This window comes from Cnephaeus nilssonii, assembly GCF_951640355.1.
Source record: "Cnephaeus nilssonii genome assembly, chromosome: 6".
In the NCBI taxonomy this organism is placed as follows: domain Eukaryota; kingdom Metazoa; phylum Chordata; class Mammalia; order Chiroptera; family Vespertilionidae; genus Cnephaeus; species Cnephaeus nilssonii.
This window is the reverse complement of record NC_137077.1, coordinates 55,978,732-55,998,515: the sequence shown is the minus strand read 5'-3', so window position 1 is coordinate 55,998,515 and position 19,784 is coordinate 55,978,732. Positions and strand designations below refer to the sequence as shown.

The following is a 19,784-nucleotide window of genomic DNA, read 5'->3' as shown; positions in this document are numbered from 1 at the left end:
CCCCACATGTTGCTAGTGGGAGTGGAATTCTAGCAATATTCCACTGAGTAAAAGCATATTCTGAGACTCACACAGGAGGGTGAAATGTTGAGGAAAGCTTTGGAATTACATCCCTGAGTTTCCAAGATCCCATTCTCCCTTTTCCTGCCAATGAAGAAGTGTAGCCGTGGATTCAATAGGGCTAGATTCAGAGTCAGGGTCCAAAGTTTCCATTCCATATTGGAGCAGTGTCCAATACGGCATCAGGCTAGCTTAGCTGTGTTCCCCGCTGCAGTCCATCAGTACACTGCATGTGGGGTCCGTAGGGCCACATGGCAAGGAAGCATGAATGAGAGAGCTCCATGAGCCAAGAGCCAAGAGCAACAAGAGAATTTCTTTGTTTAGCGGATTATGTATTACCAAATTTTCTCTGTTCTCAGGTGTGACTAACAGACACCTTCCCTAGTCACTTCAATTTCACTGCACGTGTGTCTATTTCCCCTTTGTTGGACACCTTCTCCTTGTGATGGGTTGGAGGTTCCCTAGGGACTGTGAAATTGGAGCTTCCTGGTGAAGCTGCCCAAATGACATGTCTATAATGTCTGGCCTTCCCTTTGCTCCTTTCCTATTAATAATAACTAGCTAATTACACTGGTTTCAATGGCATGTTCATTTTACACTTATTCTCTAAACAACAATAAATACATGTTTCTCTTAGATCATATAATTTGCAAAAAATGGCTGACGAGATTGATAATAATATGAAGAAATTTGATTTTTTTTTAATTATTGGAAGTCAAATGTGTCAACATTTAGAAAATGTGCTTATATCCACAAACCGTTATTTCCTAAATGACCAATGCACAATGTTATATTATCAAACATACATAAATAATGCATTTAAAGTACAAGATAGATACATTTTAAAGGAACACTTTGAAAAGTTCATTGGTGTAATTTCAGATTCCACATTGCCAATAACCTTCAAGAAACCATCATTTGTCAACTAAGGTGTAATATAAAAGAACACGCAAAGTTATAGTAAAGGGCTTTTCAAATACTCCTCTCTGTTCTAACTACATCTCTATGTGGGGTTAATTTTCTTTTTATGTACTCCAACTAAAAGAACAGACTGAAATGAATGGAAAGCAGAAGCAGACATGAGAATCCAGCTGTCTTCTCTCAAGCCAGACATTAACGAAATTTGCAAAACTGTAAAATAATGTTGCTCTTCTTCTAAGCATTTCATTTTGGAAAATATAATCATTTTGTTAAAAATAAGCAGGTGCCTATGTTAAGAGGTGATGGATTTATTATTGGTATTAAAATAAATGAACAAATATATGTTTTAATTTCTTAGTTTTAATGTATATGCTAAATATCAATAGATAAAACCCATATAAGCTAAACTTTTTATGGGTCCTCAATTTTTAAGAATGTTATGAAATTCTGAGACTAAAATGTTTACAAATACCTGACCTAATCAATACAAAATTACTCACAGGTGCACACCCCTTAAGGATCTGATAATCATTAAAGAGTCCAATAGACAACACCCAGCCCTCCATCTGAAGGACATCCAGTAATCTCTTTCTCCCATTTCCAAATCTCGGACATTTTTTCCTGACCGTAATTGTTATGTAAAGAGATCACATTTTATTATTTAATTCAGTACTTAAAAGATTCAAAATGTGTGTCGGTGTGATAACATTGTAATTAACTAGTTTTTAATACTAGGAAATGAACAAAGGCAAGGCCTGACATTCTAGGAATGTTCCCTGCAAAACACTGGGGGAGGAATCCAACGAAGGGAAAACAGACACATACTCAGTAAAGCTGGGATGACATAGGGAAGGTACTTGTCTGTCAATCACACCCGGGGACAGAGATGGTTGGCCAGAATGGGTGTGGCCACTTGCAGAAATTTGGAATATATAATCCCCTGAACAAAGAAGTTCACTGTCTTGGTTCCTCTTGGAGCATTGTGCTTAACTCCTGGTTTGCGGGGCCCTTTTGCTCCTGCTTCCTTGAATTCACCTGTGTGGCCCCATACACAATGTACTAATGGACTGCAGCTAGCCTAATGCTCAACTGGACCCTACTCCAATAAAGAGAGGAAACTCTGTACACTGGCTCTGATTTTAGCCCTACTGCTACACTTCTGTGACTGGACTAAGGGAAATGGGACTTTGGAAACCCAGGGGTGTAATTCCACGGAAATAAACCTTTCTACCATATCCCATCCTTCCGTGCGAGTCTCAGAAAATTCCTTTTCTCGGAATATGCAAGGACTCCACCCCCAGCAGCAGCCAGTGGGGAAGAGGACACCCTCCTCCCACCCCAATACACACACACACACACACACACACACACACACACACACACACACTTCACCCAGACACAGGATCTTGCCTGTTTTAAATTATTAATTTACTTTATATGACTACATAGGCAGGATAAGAATTTTGATATACATTTTAATACAATAAACGACAGAACCCACAAAGGAGCAACAACCTTATTAATTTCCTCAAGTCCCAAAGTGCAAAGCACTTGATTATCAATTATTGTGTTCTTAGAGCAAGGCCTGAATGACTAAGAGTTGGGAGGAGAGCCAGCAAATGTATCCATGATAGACTTTTTAGAGGGAATAAGCAGGAATGAGGAAAAAAATCCTCTGTCCCTCTTGACAAATGGAGGACATCTGGTCACTTTAATGAAGCATATGGACACTGAACATTAGCCGAGTGTTCCTTCTGTTGTTCTTACAGAGACTCTACAACTCAAGAGACTATAATTTCTTATTTTAAAACAGGAAAAAACAGGATCAATTTGTGCGATAAAACCCATGGTAGACTGAAGGAACAAATCTGACTTTTAGCAAAAGTCTACCATATTTGTATGTCTGGAGTTTATGTTTTATGACAGGTTTGTATCCCAGGTTATGAGAGTATGGGTCCCATAGGCATCCATCGTGGAGCACCTAAAAACAAAGGGGAGAAATGCATATCCTGTAAGACTCATTGGTATCGTCGGGGGTAAAGGAAGCAGGCCACACAATAGAGTCAGGTGAAAAGCCAGTCATTTAAATCTTAAAATTAAACCTGAAGTTGAGCAATCAATCTTTGGTAAAATGTGTAATCAAATGAAGGCTACATAATATTAAAGCAAGGAAAAATTATTTCTTTGACACATCGTTTGGGTAAAACTTGAGGAGTTATTGAATAATTAAGATGTGCACCCTTCCTACAAGTAACAAACTACTTGAAAAAAATACATCTGGGGACTCAATAGGGACCCACAGGGGATGGTTAGGACTCTTTCAGTTCCTCTTCACTGGTGACCCAAGGGTACCTCAGGCGAAATAGACTTAGAAAATAACTAAAAATGTCACTTTATTCAAGAAAGACATCTCTGGCTTTTCTTTACTAAATGTCTTTACCTTTAGAGCAATCTCCTCCGTTTGCTTTTCACACATACCTTGAATTATAAATAGTGACCTAATTTGAAATTGTCAGGGCTGAGGTGGCTAGTTAGCACAGACAAAAAACTCCTGTCTGAAGCTAACCAAAACAAAGAGCACATGCAGGTTTGCCAGGGGGATGAAAAAATTCAATTCAGTCTGTGTTTTCTCAGGTGCTGTTAGTGAAAAGATCTCTCTCTCTCTCTCTCTCTCTCTCTCTCTCTCTCTCTCTCTCTCTCTCCATACCCTCCCTTTCCCTTCTTTCTCCCTCTCTTCTTCGTCTTTCTTCTAGTTTATGTAGAATGATAAATAAGATAAGAAAGGACCTATTGTTTTCCCATGGCCCGTTTCCCTATGCCCCTCTACCAGCATTAGCACAAAGAAAGAATTATAAACCAAAAAGTTGGCAGTTCCTGCCTAATTTATGTGAGCTATTTTAAAATGTGAGAGTCAGAAGAAAAATCTCATTCCTGCACAGTCTTAGAATGATCCTGAGGGAAACACACACACACACACACACACACACACACACACACACACACACACATGCTTTGGAGAGACACAATTTTAACCTAGTCAAATTAAATGCTAAATTAGGAAATTTATCCTTACAAGTGAAAATTACAGTTCTAGAGAAAAACATTCATATACATACACTTAGCATAAACTTTGGTATTTTCAGTACAACATCAATGGACAGACATCTTTGATAACTACAGCTGCTTTGTGCAAAATATTAACTCTTCTTTCTCTCCCCATCTCCTTCCTTAAGAAACCATTTAAATTATCTAATTAATAACAAGTTGATGTTTTAAACATGAGGATGGCAGGACTTTCTCAAAAAATAATCTGAAATATCATTTTAGTTTACATTAAAAGCTAATCATTTGCAGTAAAAATTAAAAGTGTGCTGTCTTTTTTTTTTTTTTGGCCTATCCTTCCATTATTAATTTTAGTAAATCTGAGCTCACAAGATTACGTCTACAATATTCAATGAGGTTAAACCAAGCCAGCTGCCCTCTGCAACTGTTATTGGAGAAAAATGGGCCTCGTGGGAGTGGGGTCCTTGGGGTACCACTGGAATAAGCATTTCCAGAGGCACCAAGGGGAGGATGCGATATGGCAGAAAGCTTTATTTCCGGGGAATTATACCTCTGGGTTTCCAAAGTCCCATTTCCCTTTGTCCAATCATAAAAGACGTGTAGCTGGGATGTCTTAAAGGTAGATGCAAAACCAGTGTCCAGAGTTCTCTTTCCGTGTTGAAGCCCGGTCCGGTTCAGCATCAGGCTAGCTGCAGTCCATTAGTCCATTGTGTGTGAGATCCTCATGGCCGTGGACCATGTGGGTGAATGCAGGGAAGCAGGAGCAAAAGAACCCCGAAAGCTCTGAGTCACAGGAATCCCAAGAGAACCAAGAGAGCAAACTTCTTTGTTCAGGGAATTAAGTCCCAGTAGCCCAAGTGAGTAAACTCCTTTATTCAGGGGACAGTGTATTCCCAAATGTTGCATGCTTGCAGTGGACATGCCCATTCTGGCCATTCTTAGGTGTGACTGACAGCAAGCACCTTCCTTGTCCCCCCAAGTTTACTGAGCATGCATCTGTCTTCCCTCTTCCCTTTGTTGGACCCCTGGGGAGTATAAACTAGTTTCCTGGTGAAGCTGCCCAAATGACATGCCTAAAATGTCTGGCCTTCCCTGTGCTCCTTTCCTATCCTATACTAGAAGCCCGGTGCACGAAATTCGTGCACGGCGGGGGTTGTCCCTTGCCTATGATCAGGCCAGCAGTGGGGTTAGTGAAGGATGACCAAACGACTGAACAGCAGGCGACCAGGCATGCAGGGGGGTTAGTGAGAGACAACCAAACGAATGAACAGCAGGCTGTGTGGGGCAACCAGGGGGGGGCAGTTGGGGGCGATTAGGCTGGAGGGGGGTGGGAGCAGTAAGGGGTGACCAGGCTGGTGGGGGTGCAGTTAGGAGCAACCAGGCTGGCAGGGAGAGGACAGTTGGGGGGTGACCTGGCCGGCAGCAGGGGACAGTTAGGGGCGACCAGGCAGGCAGGCAGGTGAGCAGTTAGGAGGCAGCAGTCCAGGATTGTGAGAGGGATGTCGACTGCCAGTTTAGGCCTGGGATAGGGCCTAAACTGGCAGCTGGACATCCCCCGAGGGGTCCCGGATTGGAGAGGGTGCAGGCTGGGCTGAGGGGACCCCTGCCCCCCGTGCACAAATTTCATGCACTGGGCCTCTAGTTATTAATAACTAGCTAATTACAATGGTATCACAAATAGCTACCCATTTCCTCACTTGACGTGAGATATAAAAACTCAGTGATATAGTTTTTTTAATGTAAGAGAAAAATTATATATATGTAACTTCCTTCTCCATACTTGCTCAAACCCTAGAAATACAGAAACTACTCCAAAGGAAAAAAATTTAAAATAGTTCAAAATAATGGCATATTAACTTCTTTTCCAATGTTTAATTCTGTCTAACATGCTCCTCACATCAGAATAATATAATATCCTCTTAATTTTTTGGATTATTGGATATTTTTTTAAAAATCTATATACTGTATTTTCCAGCATATAAGACGACTTTTTAACCCAGGAAAATCTTCTATATGCCCAGTCATCTTATACGCTGGAAAATACGGTAGGTTTCTTTTATAGATGTTAGTAAAAACTATACCTAGTTTTAATAAGGTAAAAAAAAATCTTAAGCAAATTTTTATACCTGGATTTCAGTTAAAAGAGAAAGTGATGATTTAAAAATAGACATATTAAAGATATTTGTTTAGCCCTAGTTGGGTGGCTCAATTGTTTTAGCATCATCCCATCCACCAAAAGGTTGCAGGTTCGATTCCTGGTCAGGGTTTGATCCCCAGTCAGGGGCAATTAAAGGAGACAACTGATAGATGTTTCTCTTTCCCCTCAATGGCTCTCTCTATCTCACTATTTTTCTCTCTTCCTTCCTCTCTCTCTAAAAATCAATGAAAATATATCCTCAGGTGAGGATTAAAATATGCTTGTTTAGATTTCACTAAATCACTAGTAGAAATCCAACCTAAATTAACTGATTCTTAAAGGGATTGTGTGGACTACCTTGTGATAACAGAAGACACTTATCAGCCGACTTCATTACCTAATAGACCCACCGCTGTGCTTCCAGTCCCAGCCACAGCTGCAGAGGTTGCTATTTCAAGCCTTAGGACTCTCAGGGATATTCCCAGGCTAAGTCTCAAATTGGAACAAAATTACAAATTGCCTCCCTAGACTTTGAATTTCCATATTTTAAAATGAGTCTTGTCCCTTCATTTAACCGCAATAAAAAGCAAATTTGTCAATAGTTTCAAGATATTTGGAGATAAATAGTGTATAAATAGAGGTTGTAATAATTTTGTCCAAGTCCTTGATCCTTACATACATATTAACAATACATGGCGATGTTTTACTTTGAAGCAAATGTTTGGAAAACTGAAATCTGTTGGTTTGAAAGTTATATACCTGAAGCTTTGCTACTAAATAAATATGTTGTGGGCTGCACCAGGTATTTTTAAACTTTACTCTTCTGACAATAAAAAATTAATACTTTTTCACTCTACATTTTATGGAGAATTTGTTAGGATTAAGTCTTATAAGTTATACAAAACATTTTAAGCAAACTAAACAAATGACATCATATAAAATAGTATAAGAACTATCTGAACTGACAGTGCTGACCAAATTCTTATGCATAAGTTTTGTAAAGTTGGTGAAATTTTTGCGCCATTAAATTTATGCACTAGTCCTTGGTCTGTCTGTGAAACCATTTATCTCTTTTTCTTTTTCAAGAAAGTGTCATTAATGATCTGATCATTTAAGGATTCTTGAGTTTTTAGATGGACTCTAATATTGCCTCATTAAAGAAAGTATATGTTTTACAATTTTTTAAATCTAAAAAAATTGGTGTAATGTACCTCTCTCATAATTAGTGTTGTGAAAAATAATATTTTAAAGTTAGATAATACTTAAATACAATATTTATTAGATCACAGTGAAGGCTGGTTTATTCTAGGCAAAAGGCATATTGCTTGCAAAATAAATACATTATCCATAGCCTTAGTGTTGATAAAAAATAAATAGACGGGAATTAATTCATTGTTGAAAGAAGACCTTTTAATATTCTTTAAGTACATGAAGTAGTTTGAACTCTTTATTCAACTGTACACGACAGGGAGTATCCTGAAGAATTAGACTGTTGTGGATTTGCCCTGTGCTTGTTGGGTGGCCTGTCCATTATCTGTAAGGCTGGAGCAAGAATCCCTTTTGGTGAGTTTGTGAAAACTCCTCTGACCAAATCATTATTTGGTTAACTATATCCTAGAGTCTATACTCTTTGAGAACTGACTAAAAATCAGGGCTGCTCATATGGAACTAATATCTATTTACTAGAGGCCTGGTGCACGAAATTCATGCACAGGGGTGGGGGCAGGTGTGTCCCTCAGCCCAGCCTGCACCCTCTCCAATCTGGGACCCCTTGAGGGATGTTCGACTGCCCGTTTAGGCCTAATCCTGGTGGGATTGGGCCTAAACAGGCAGTCGGACATCCCTCTCACAATCCAGGACTGCTGGCTCCCAAGCGCTCACCTGCCTGCCAGCCTGCTGCCTCTAACCACTTCTGCCTGCCAGCCTGATCACACCCTAACCACTCCCCTGCCAGCTTGATTGATGCCTAACTCCTCCCATGCTGGCCCAATTGCCCCTAACTGCCCTCCCCTGCAAGCTTGGTTGCCCCAACTGCCCTTCTCTGCTGGCCTGGTCACCCCTAACTACCCACCCCTGCAGGCCTGGTTCCCTCCCAACTGCCCTCACCTGCAGGCCTGGTCCCCCCCAACTGCCCTCCTCTATAGGCCTGGTCCCCCACCAACTGCCCTCCCCTGTAGGCCTGGTCCCCCCAACTGCCCTCCCTTATAGGCCTGGTCCCCCCCAACTGCCCTTCTCTGCTGGCCCTGTCACCCCTAACTGCCCTCCCCTGCAGGCCTGGGTCCCTCCCAGCTGCCCTCCCCTGCTGGCCTGATCACCCACAACTGCCCGCCCTTGCCAGCCATCTTGTGGTGGCCATCTTTGACTACATGGGGGCAACCATCTTGTGTGTTGGAGTGACAGTCAATTTGCATATTACTCTTTTATTAGATAGGATGAGAAAATTAGAACTTATCTACACTAATAAAAGAGAAACATGCAAATTACTGTCACTCCGCTACACTACCAGCCAATCAGAGTGAATATGCAAATTAACTTGAAAACACGGCGGCAGCCCCACCCCCTGCCGCTCCAGGCCAGTGGGGGTTGGAGAAGTTGGGCACCAGTGCCTGAGGCTAGCTGCAGCCGAGGAGACAAAGAAGCCACCTGCTCCATGATCCCAGGTTGTAGCCAGCAGCAGAAGCCTCACGTCCACCTGCTCCACGTCCTGGGGGAGACGGAGAAACCAGGCCCCAGTGCCTGAGGCTGGGTGCGGCCCGGGAGATGAAGAAGCCGCCTGCCCCATGATCCCAGGCCACAGCCAGCTGTAGAAGTTGCCCACACTGCATCCCAGGGAAGATGGAGAAGCCCCCCATCTGTGATCCAGGCGCCAGCACCTGGCTGGCTACAGCCTGGTAGATGGAAAAACCGCCCACCCTGCAGTCCCAGACACCAGTACCTGCAGCTGGCTGTGGCCCGGAGACAGAGAAACCACCCATCCATAGTCCCGGGAGCCAGCACTTGCAGCTGCAGTCCAGGCAAAGCCACCTGCCCACCATCCCCTGCAGCTGCAGCCGGCCTGGGCACCCATGGCTGACCAGAGGGAGGGAAGCCCAGATCCCGGGTGCCTGTGGTAGGCTGGCGGAGGGAATCGTGGGTCCCGGATACAGGGCAAAGGCAGAGGTGGTTAGGGGCAATCAGGCTGGCAGGCAGAAGCAGTTAGGGGCAATCAGGCATGTAGGCGAACAGTTAGGAGCCAGCAGTTCTGGATTGTGAGAGGGATGTCTGACTGCCAGTTATCCCCTGAGGGGTCCCAGATTGGAGAGGGTGCAGGCCGGGCTGAGGGACACCCTTCCCCGCCCCCAGCACAAATTTTGTGCACTGGGCCACTAGTTTTAAAATATTTACATTGCAAAATGTCCTGGTATGATTTTCTGATTTTCACTCTTGTTTCTTTTCTATAACTTGTCAAAGCTCTTCTGTTTTGTTGCTTTATATTTGATAGTCCTTACCAATCCTCACACTTGGAGTGTAAGGATTGATTTATATCATAAACTTTAAGATATAATCAACTTTAAGATACAATGTGTCTAGAATTTAATTTTTTATAATCCCTTGATTGAAACTGAAAGGCACAAAATCTCCTTCAATGTACCTGAGACAGAGTATTCATTAAAGGAGCTTGACTAAGAACAAGTACTACCTTTTATTTTTTAAAAATATATTTTTATTGATTTCAGAGAGGAAGGGAGAGGGAGAGAAAGATAGAAATATCAATGATGAAAGAATCATTGATCGGCTGCTTCCTGCATGCCCACCACTGGGGACCGAGCCCGCAACCCGGGCATGTGCCCTTGACTGGAATCGAACTGGAGACCCTTCAGTCTGCAGGCTGACACTCTATCCACTGAGCTAAACCAGCTAGGACACCAATACCTTTTAAATGTCTCAGGCCCTTTGATTTTCCAATCACTTCATGTTCATAGCTAGGCTCCCAGGTTAATAAACTGGGAGGTGGGGTTAGGCTAGATTGATGTTCTCTTTAATTTAATTTAATTTAAACATGTATCTTAATGTTGGTAGTGAATATATGGAGGTTAACAGTAATATCCTATCTAATAAAGAGGGAATATGCTAATTGACCCTCATGTCATTGCAAAGATGGCAGTGCCCACAGCCAATAAGGAGGACATATGCTAATTAACTGCCCTGCCCTAAAAGATGGCGGTACCCACAGCCAATAAGGAGGGAATATGCTAATTGCTTCCCCGCCCTCAAAGATGGCGGCACCCACAGCCACATGATGGTGGCACCCAGTCCTCTCAGCACCACCAGGGCACCTGCCTCCGGAGTCTCCCAGTGCCCTCAGCCCCCCAGCCACCCAGGGCCCACCGAGGCGCACGCAAGTCTCGGATGGCGGCTGCCCAGGCTCAGGTAACCAGGGCCGGCCAAGGCTTGTGCTGCTGGCAGTGGCAGCAGCAGAGGTGTGATGGGGGCGTCGCCTTTCCCTGATCGCCGGGTCGCCTCCCACCCCTGAGGGCTCCCAGACTGTGAGAGGAGGAAGGCCAGGCTGAGGGACCCCCCCCCCCCCCGCCCCAGTGCATGAATTTTCATGCACCGGGCCTCTAGTAATCAATAATGCTAATTACATTACCTCCTAGATTCATTTTATGTGTCAGTATTAACTGAGAAGAGCATGGCTTGTCTATTCTGGTTGCCATTGGAGGTAGAGTCTTTGAGATATCCTGAGAAAAAGAATTTTCTGAGATTCCCACAGGAGGATGCAATATAGTAGAAGTCTTTATTTCCATGGAATTACACCCCTTGGTTTCCAAAGTCCCATTTCCCTTAGTCCAGTCATAGAAGTGTAGCTGGGGTTTCAGTAGAGCTAAAATCAGAGCCAGTGTCCAGAGTTTCCTTTCCATGTTGGAGCTGAGTCCAGTACAACATCTGGCTAGTTGCAGTCTATTAGTCCATTGCATATTGGGTCTGCATGGCCATGGGCTACATGGGAGGATGCCAGAAAGCCAAGCCTGAGCCATGAGTCAAGCATACCAAGAGGAACTAAGAGAGCCAACATCTTTGTTCAGGGGATTAAGTATTCCAAACCTTCATGCGCTTGCAGTGGTTATGCCCATTCTGGCCAGTGATCTCTGTTCCCAAGTGTGACTGACAAAAAAGTATCTTCCCCTATATTATTCCAACTTTACTGGGCACATGTCTATCTTCCCTTTGTTGGATCCCTGAGGAGTATAAAGTTGCAGCTTCCTGGTGAAGCTGTCCAAATGACATGCTTATAATATCTGGCCTTCCCTTTGCTCCTTTTCTATTATTAATAACTAGTTAATTATAATGCTACTAGAGGCCTGGTGCACGAATTCGTGCACCAGTGGGGTCCGGCAGGCCAGCTCCAATGGGGGCCGATCAGGGGTGGGATCAGTGGTGGGGGAGGGGATGCAGGAGGTTGGGCAGCTGGCCCCCACCCTTATTGGGGTGAGGGGGGCAATCGGGGATGGCTGACGGGGAAGGGGCTACAGGCTGTTGGCAGTGCGCATCATAGCGACTGGTCGTTCTGCCGTTGGGTTGTGGGCTTTTATATAGATAGATCATCCCCATTTCACACTTTCAACTTCTGGACTATAATACACTTGGTGAAAAAATTTTATGAAGATCGGTATATTTGCCTTGAGAATAACAGAAATAGGGAAATGACCTCCTCATGCCTCAGTTCAAGGTAGGGTTCTATACAGTCCAAGATAACCAATCACCAATATTGACTTTTGAGTCCCCATGAAAAAATTAAATTTTTCTGTAAGAAAAGACCAAGTAAAGTGGGTGCATGTGTTTTAACAAATAATATTAAAATATTAAAACAAAAGGTTGTTGAGGTGTAATTAAAGAACAATAAACTCCACATAGAGTACAATTTGATGAGATTTTGCATATGGATTCACCCCTGATACTACTGCCAATAAAATACAAATTTCTATCACCTCCAACTTTCCTCTGGCCCTCCGTAGCCCCTCCCTCATACCCTAACTTGCTGTTGCCATAGCTTAATTTGAAATTTACATAGTTTTATATAAATGCAAAAATATAGTATACACTGTTTTATTTCTTGCATCTTTCACTCATTGAGATTCATCCATGTTGTTGAGTGTATTGATAATTGTTCATTTTTATGGCTGAGTAGTGTTCCCTTGTATAGATAGATACACCAAAATTCGTTTAACCCTTCCCAAGTTAGACATTTGGGTTGCTTCCAGTTTGTGCCTAATAAAACTAAAGATGCCAGGTGCTCAGCTTTTGCCTTCCCGCGAGGATGGTGCATCTTCAGAGCGCACTCTGGGCACCATGGCAGCCCCAGCTGCAAGGGGGTGGGGCTGGGCTTTGCAGAGGTGGCACCTGGCCTGGTGGCTGTGCAGTGAGCAGTTCCCCAACAAGTTTTTAGAAATCAGCTACCCGGGGAAAATGGCTTTTACTCATATGAGATGCCTTCTGAGGACCCTCTTCCAGAGACAAGGTGACTCCTGTGCTTCCAGATCAACTCTGGGGCTCATCTCTGCAGGGTCTGCGGCTGTTTAAGCTCCAAAACATCCAATCACGAGGTGCGTTACAGCAGTAAGGAGCACCAGACTGGATATCGGGACATAAGCAGGCTTGCATGCAGATAATTTGGACAACACAATTCCAGACCACAACTTCCCATTAGTTGACATCATAATGGAAACAGAAGATGAGATTGCACCTGAAATTTCAGAAAAAAAGAAGATGAATCAGAGATTATAGGAGGCATTGTGAAGCACCTGAGGAAGAATTGGATTCCATGGCAAAACATGAAACAAGAGAAGTTAAAATTTTCCAGAGGTTTAAAATGAAAATAGCCCCGGAACCAGAGAGATTTTCAGATATGGCAGAGGAATTGCCCCCATTGGGATATCTGGCGAAAATATAACTCAAGAAAAGGATATTCCAGATTGCTCTTGTGGTGACAAGAGAATATTTGAATTCCAGGTCATGCCTCACCTGCTCCACTGCCTAAAGGCCGACAGATTGGGCAAGAGAGTTGGTTGGGGCATCTGACCACCTGCACCTGTGCTGAAGGCTGCAGACTGGGCACTGGCTGCACACGGGAATTTGGAAGCAAGATGTAACAGATTCATCTTAAAGACAACCTCACAGAGACTGAAAAATGCTCATTATCTCTTAGACCTTGCAATTCCATTTTCAGGGCTTCATCCTAAGAAATTAATTATACCAGACAGAGAGGTACAAAGATTTTTAGGCATTTTTATAATATCTAAATATTGGTGAAACAAAATGTCCAGTAACATGGAATTACATACATTTTGGTGTATCTACCAAGCAGAAGGCTATGCAGTTTTAATGATACAGAACTATATGCACACCAAATAAGATCTAAATAGACACCAAGATACCATTATACATGGTATTCATAGTATGATCATATATTTTTAAATATTTGCATATATGTATGTACACAGAAGTAAATCTGGTAAGATGCATACTAAGTGTGAACTGGTTAACTATGAATGGTAGGGCTAGGTAAAATGTTATTTTTACTTGCAAGTATATTCAATAAAAATGGGTTATGTGCCTAATTAAGTAAAAAATATTAAAATAATAGAACTGCCATGAACATTCATCTCTAATTTTTCATATATTTTATTTTGTTTTGGCAAATACCTATGAGTGAAATGGCTGAGTTGTATGTCAGATGGATGTTTAACATTATTAAAAAAACACCCATCTAACTTCAAAAGTGGTTTAGCATTTTGCATTTTCATCAGAACTGTATAAAAGTTGCAGTCCTTCCAAAATACTTGGTATTTAGCCAATCTAATTTAGAAGCAGCTAAAATCTCTGTTCAATATTTTCAGCTACATAGTTGTTGCTTTCCATTAGCTCCTTGGAGTTTTTTCTTTTGTGTGTGTGTGTTTTGGTTTTTTGGTTTTTTTGTTTGTTTTTCTAAAGAGAACAGAGGGAAGGGAGGAGGGGGAGAAAGAGAAAGAGAAACATGGGTGTGAGAGAGACACATCGATTGGTTGCCTCCCACAGTGTTCCTGACTGGGGCCTACAACTGAGTCTGCAGGTCAATGTTCTAACCACTTAGCAAACCGGCCAGGGCAAAGATGATTCTTTTAACAGCTATATAAGATTTAAAACTTTGCACTGATATATTAATACTTAAAACTACCTAGAGTAAGCTATAGCCATTAATCTGCATTTTAAAAGTAAAATTTTTGACTTTTATAGGTGCTGGAAAAAAATAAGGGTTGTAAAAGAGTAAAGATAACATTTTCTATGTCTTTCTTTAAATTATAACTCAACTATCCCTCAAAAATATTTTTTTGCTCAATTTCCTAATATTGTTCAAAGAGATGCTGTTAGGGGGAAAAAAGAAAAAGAAACAAGAAAAATTCTAGCCAAGAGAACATAACTGGGACCTGCTCTGCATCTGGCTTCATCTCTGGAAAACTAATCCTTGTGCCAATTAGATCCTGGAATTTATAGTGTTTTTATAAGGCAAAGTGGTCAAGTTGGCTCAATGAAAGCTGTAGCCAAATTTATAGGAAAATGTGTCACACAGGCTTTCCAAGTACATGTCAGAAGACATAAAATGAAGTCAAACTACAGGTGAGCAAAGAATTTTCTCTAGGGCAGGAAACAGATGTGTTGATTTGGGGGGACCGAAATAGTGCAGGAATCCATAATACGAACAATTGTCCAATGCCTTCTTAGCACCTAGAAGAAGCCCAAACATTTCTCCATACTTTAAAATGGCCATAAATGTTACTCTTTATTTAATTATCAATACATGAAATCATAAAGAATCACATCTCAGATATAATTTTTTTAGATTAAGAAATACTAAAATAATATTTTCCTACTCCTATAATTTTCAGTGATTCCTAGACTTATAAAAAAGATGTTGAAAATTGAGGATACTTATGTAGTTCAATTCCAAATAAAAATCACTGAAATGCTCACAACTCAACACATATTTATTGACCACCCATTTTGTGCAAGGCACTGTGCCCAGGGCTGAAAGAGATAATAATAATAATAATAATAATAATAATAATAATAATAATAATAATAGAGTAATACAATGAAATAAGTATTACATAGAGGCAAATGCCAAGCATGGTTAATACCGTTTTAATTAGCTAGTTATTAATAATAGGAAAGGAGCAAAGAAATACCAGATATTATAGGCATGTCATTTGGGCAGCTTCACTAGGAAGCTATAATTTCACAGTCCCCAGGGAGGGAAGGGATCCAACAAAGGCAAGAAGAGTCACAAGCCCAGTAAAAATGGGGTGAATGGAGAAGCTACTTGCCTATTAATCAACCTGGGGACACAGATGGTTGGCCAGAATGGGCATGGCCACGCAAGCATGCAAACATTTGGGAACACATAATCCCCTAAACAAAGGAGTTTACTCTCTTGGGCTCCTGGGACTCTTGTTCCAGGTAAGAGCTCTTGCATTTGTCCCTGTGGCCCACGGCCATGTGGATCCCACAGGCAATGGATTGATGGACTGCAGCCAGAAACACAAGCTAACCTAGCCTGATGCTGTATTGGACTACGAAAATATGGAAAGGGGACTCTGGACACTGGCTTTGATTTTGGCTCTACTGAAACCCCACCTACTGTTAGTTCTTCTATGGCTGGACGAAGGGAAATGGGACTATGGAAACCCAGGGGTGTGATTCCATGAAAATAAAGCTTTCTACTGTATCTCAGCTTCCAGTGGGAGTCTCAGAAAATTCCTTTTCTTGGGATATCGCAAGAACTTCACCCATAATAGCAACTGGGGGAGGGGGGGAAGACAAGGCACACTCCCCTCTGATAACATGGTGACTAGAGAGAAGAAAAAGACTGACTCTTTTGTAAGGTCATTCAGAAGAAAGGACAATTGATAAGAGTTTGAAGAACAAGTAGGAGCTTGCTTGTGCAAAAAATCAGAGAGGGCTGTCACTACATTGAGAATGTGGCAGTAACTGGGATGAGAGAATGCGGGAAGGTGGCCTGAGATGAAGCTATGGAAAGGTCAGTGGGAGCCAGGTCAGGTAGAATTATCTTTATTAGACCATGAAAGAATATAGTCACACTGGAATTTTAGATTCATTACTCAGGTTATTTCTTGAGAATGACTTAGGGGGCAATAATACTGGAGGTAGAGAGACTGGTTAAGCATTATAGTATTCTGGCTAAAATGTCTGAGTCTAAACTAGGATGCAAAGAATGTCTTCAATAAAAGTTCAAGGAAGGAAGAAAGAAGGGAAGGAGAATGAGAGGCTGGGAGAAGGGCAAGGAGGGAGGAAGTCAAGTCTTACCCTCATTTCTCAGAGGAGGAAACAAACGGGTCCTGAGAGAAGTGTCTTTATCCAGTCTACAAAAACAGCAGTTCAGAGCTTCCAGCCCAGAGACCCTTATAGGGGGGAGGGGAGTTTGAATTACAGCATTAATAAGAAACTTAAAAAATAATAACATCTGCAAAATTTTTATTGTCTTTGCTGACTTATTTAAAATAGTAATTTTAACCTCAAGAAAAGCATGTGTTACCGATTGGAATGTAATGTTACTGGCAATGTCTTTGTACATATTTTCCAAGACTTCATGGAGTTGGCTTAGGTTTTTCTTTCCTTAGACCGAAGCTCATGTTTGCTGAAGTTCTGTTGCAGTACAATGAGGTTCCTCTTCTCATATGTCTATGTTTTTATGTATGTTGTGATTATTATAAAACTTTTTTCAGGGATATAGTTAAATTTTTCAAGATTATAGTTAAATTTTTATTTCTAAACCACCTCCAAAACTTTCCAAAAGGTAAGGTACTACAGATGGCTTCTAAGATAATACATTTTAGCAAAGCTAAGTGTTTGTTCACATTTTCCAGAACATTTACATCCAAGAAGAACCAAATGGGGAAACATTTCCTCATTCTTTACTCATTTAAACACCATTTGAGTTTAACATCTTGAGTTCAATGAGGTTAACTCTTAAAAAACAAATGTGTTATGTTTTATAACCATGCTACAGAATTTAGAACTGAATTGAAAACAGTTGGCTTATCACAGCCTATATCAATTATGAAACTGATGCAAAGTTAATATTATCATAATTTCCAGGTTTCTATTTCTGTCAGTGCCAACACCATTATTTCGGTCTCCTGGACTAAAAGCTTTTACATCATTTTTGATTCTGCCCTCTTTTTGCCCATTATGAAAAAGTTACTAGTAAGTCCATTTGCAACCTCCTATAAAACTGCCTTAATCATCTTAATAGTAATTAATCTCTCCATCACCTATATCCTCTTTTTTTTCCTAGTAAAGTTATTTACTTAGTTATAATACCAATCTCCAAGAGCTTTAAATAAAAATCTCCATAGTCTTCATTTGGACCGTATGTCACTTTCTTTCTGAATGTCTTTTTTTTTTTTAATTAAAATAACCTTTAAAACACTCCATGTGTTCTACTTTCTAACACTCAGCTACGGGTTTTTGGAAAGGCCACACACAGGTCACTTACTCCATGAAGTGGCAAATTGGCCCTTGTTTTGGAAAATCCTCCAGGTATTTATCCAGAAATACATGTTCATGAAATTCTGAACCATCATCATCAAAACTGCTTCATAGTTAATTGGGAACTCCCACAGTCTCCCCTCTTTCATCCACTGGATCATCTCTTCAAAACATTCTGAAAGGACTCTTCATTTACTACAGCTAACTGCTTAGCAAATTCCACATCCCAAAGTGAAGGTTGCTGTTTCAGGTGCCTCTTCAATAGCTGCCTTAAGATAAAAAAAATATTAAGTCTCTTTGCCCTGAATATATTTTTCCTAAAACCTTTTCTAAGATCAGTAGTCCTATCCTGGACAACGTAATTGTCAGACCCTTCATCACACTGAATCTGATGAACGGGTTTTGTTCTAACGCTAGCCAGTGGCACATCTGGCAACTTTCATATGTGACATCATGGTACTGAATCTAATGTTAGGCCTTTCTCCATCTTTCTGTGCCATTGCGTCTTCCTCATGCCGCTGGGGCTGCCTGAGCAGCTAGCTGTCTGCTTGACAAAAGGGAGCGAATCTGCAACAGCAGATGCAGCGGCCACCAATCCAGGACTCGGTGGCCCTCTTCTCTTCTTTGGGGCATCTCCCGGAGCTTTTTGAAGCCTGCCAATTGTGGCCTGCAAACTTCGAAGCGATCTTCTGTCGGGCGTCTTTGTGGTTTGTTCATTTACTGTGTTGAATTCAACTGCATGTCCTTGAGGATATTTAACAAGTCTTTTGTTTTTTAATTTTTTGTATTCTCCTTTACACTGCCTTGGCTCTCCGTCTCCTTGGAGATCTCGTGGGTTGGGATGGACTGCCCACCTTTCTTGCTAAGGATCACGTTGTTAGTGCCAAAATATTCTTGGATATTATTGTTTGTCCTCACCTGTCTGTGTGGAACATCAAGTAGCACAATCGCAGCCATGGATACCTCTGGGCCTCCAGAGCACAAAGGCAGGCAGGAACGGGGGACAAGAGGTGGGATCACCAAGACGCTTAGAAGCATTGCCCAGAAACAAACTGAACTGCAAGCAGGACTAGCATGTCATCCCCATCACCTATATTCTCTCTCTCTTTCTAAAAAATCTTTATTGTTGAAAGTATTACAGGTGGCTTGGTGCTCCGGAGTGGAGCGCGGGGCAATGCCATTCATGGACAGCCAGCATGTCATCCACAAGTGTTTCCTGCCCCGAGCCTATGCTGTTGCCATCCCACTAGCTGCTGGCCTCCTGCTGCGCCTGTTTGTGGGGCTGTTCATCACCTATGTGATGCTGAAGAACCAGAAGGTGACCAAAAAGGCTCCGTGAGGGCCCAGCGAGGATGCGGTGGCCTCCCCTCTGGTGCATACAGGACCTGGGGGCACACAGGACCTGGGCAGGCATTGCAGTCCCTCAAGCATGGCTGCCCTGCAGACACCCCCGGGGATGGAGCTGTTCAGGACTCACCCCTGACTGACCAGAACCCCCACTTCTCTCCTGCTCACTCTTCCAGAGCCAGGAGGAAGTACCTGGAAAGCTCCCTCTCTCCCCATTCTGCCTCAGGGCCTGAAAGATACTGGTCCTCCCTACCTCACTTTCAGACCCCCTGTCACTTTTTCCTCTGGGTTCTACCCTCTTGCCTCAGTTTCCCTCCTGTCACATGCTCATGTTGGAATTGGCACGTTTTAAGGCACCATGTGGCCTCTCCCCCCACATGTCCTTTTTCTCCGCAAAGGCAGCTTTCCCAGGTCTGACACAGCCAGGGACTCCACAGGACTTCTTGACCTGGAAAGCTTAGCGGGAGGACCAATAGGCCTTGGGACCACTGGGCACACTGGGCCCCCAGATCTTCGCATAGAGTCCCAGCCCCTCAACCCTCGCACTGGCCTACTGGGGAGAACTGAGCAATAAACGTTGATGGTGTGTTAAAAAAAAAAAAAAAAAGGAAGAAAGAAAGTATTACAAATGTCCTCTTTTCCCCCATTAACCCCTCCAGCCCGCCCCCGCCCTCCGCCCCAGGCTTTCCCCACCTAATTGTCCTTGTTCATGGGTTATGCATATATACAT

General features: G+C 42.3%; 1 protein-coding gene and 2 pseudogenes across 3 annotated transcripts in view; 2 read left to right on the top strand and 1 right to left on the bottom strand.

The window, feature by feature from the left end:
• Window positions 1-13,325, top strand: part of LOC307101070 (programmed cell death protein 2-like) — a 37,652-nt pseudogene extending 24,327 nt beyond the window's left edge. The window contains exon 2 of the transcript in view: window positions 12,602-13,325. The product of the transcript in view is annotated as a programmed cell death protein 2-like (transcript). The remainder of the gene's footprint in view (window positions 1-12,601) is intronic.
• Window positions 13,326-17,665: 4,340 nt separating this feature from the next.
• Window positions 17,666-18,664, bottom strand: LOC307101069 (small ribosomal subunit protein mS31-like; annotated as a pseudogene). Its single transcript has one exon. The product of its transcript is annotated as a small ribosomal subunit protein mS31-like (transcript).
• A 217-nt stretch (window positions 18,665-18,881) lies between these two features.
• On the top strand, window positions 18,882-19,494 carry LOC307101803 (dolichol phosphate-mannose biosynthesis regulatory protein-like; the record flags this gene model as incomplete). Its single annotated transcript, XM_079775238.1, has 1 exon — window positions 18,882-19,494. One exon carries the CDS (start codon window positions 18,882-18,884, stop codon window positions 19,044-19,046), a length of 165 nt encoding a protein of 54 aa, XP_079631364.1. The 3' UTR covers window positions 19,047-19,494.
• Between the last annotated feature and the right edge of the window lie 290 nt (window positions 19,495-19,784).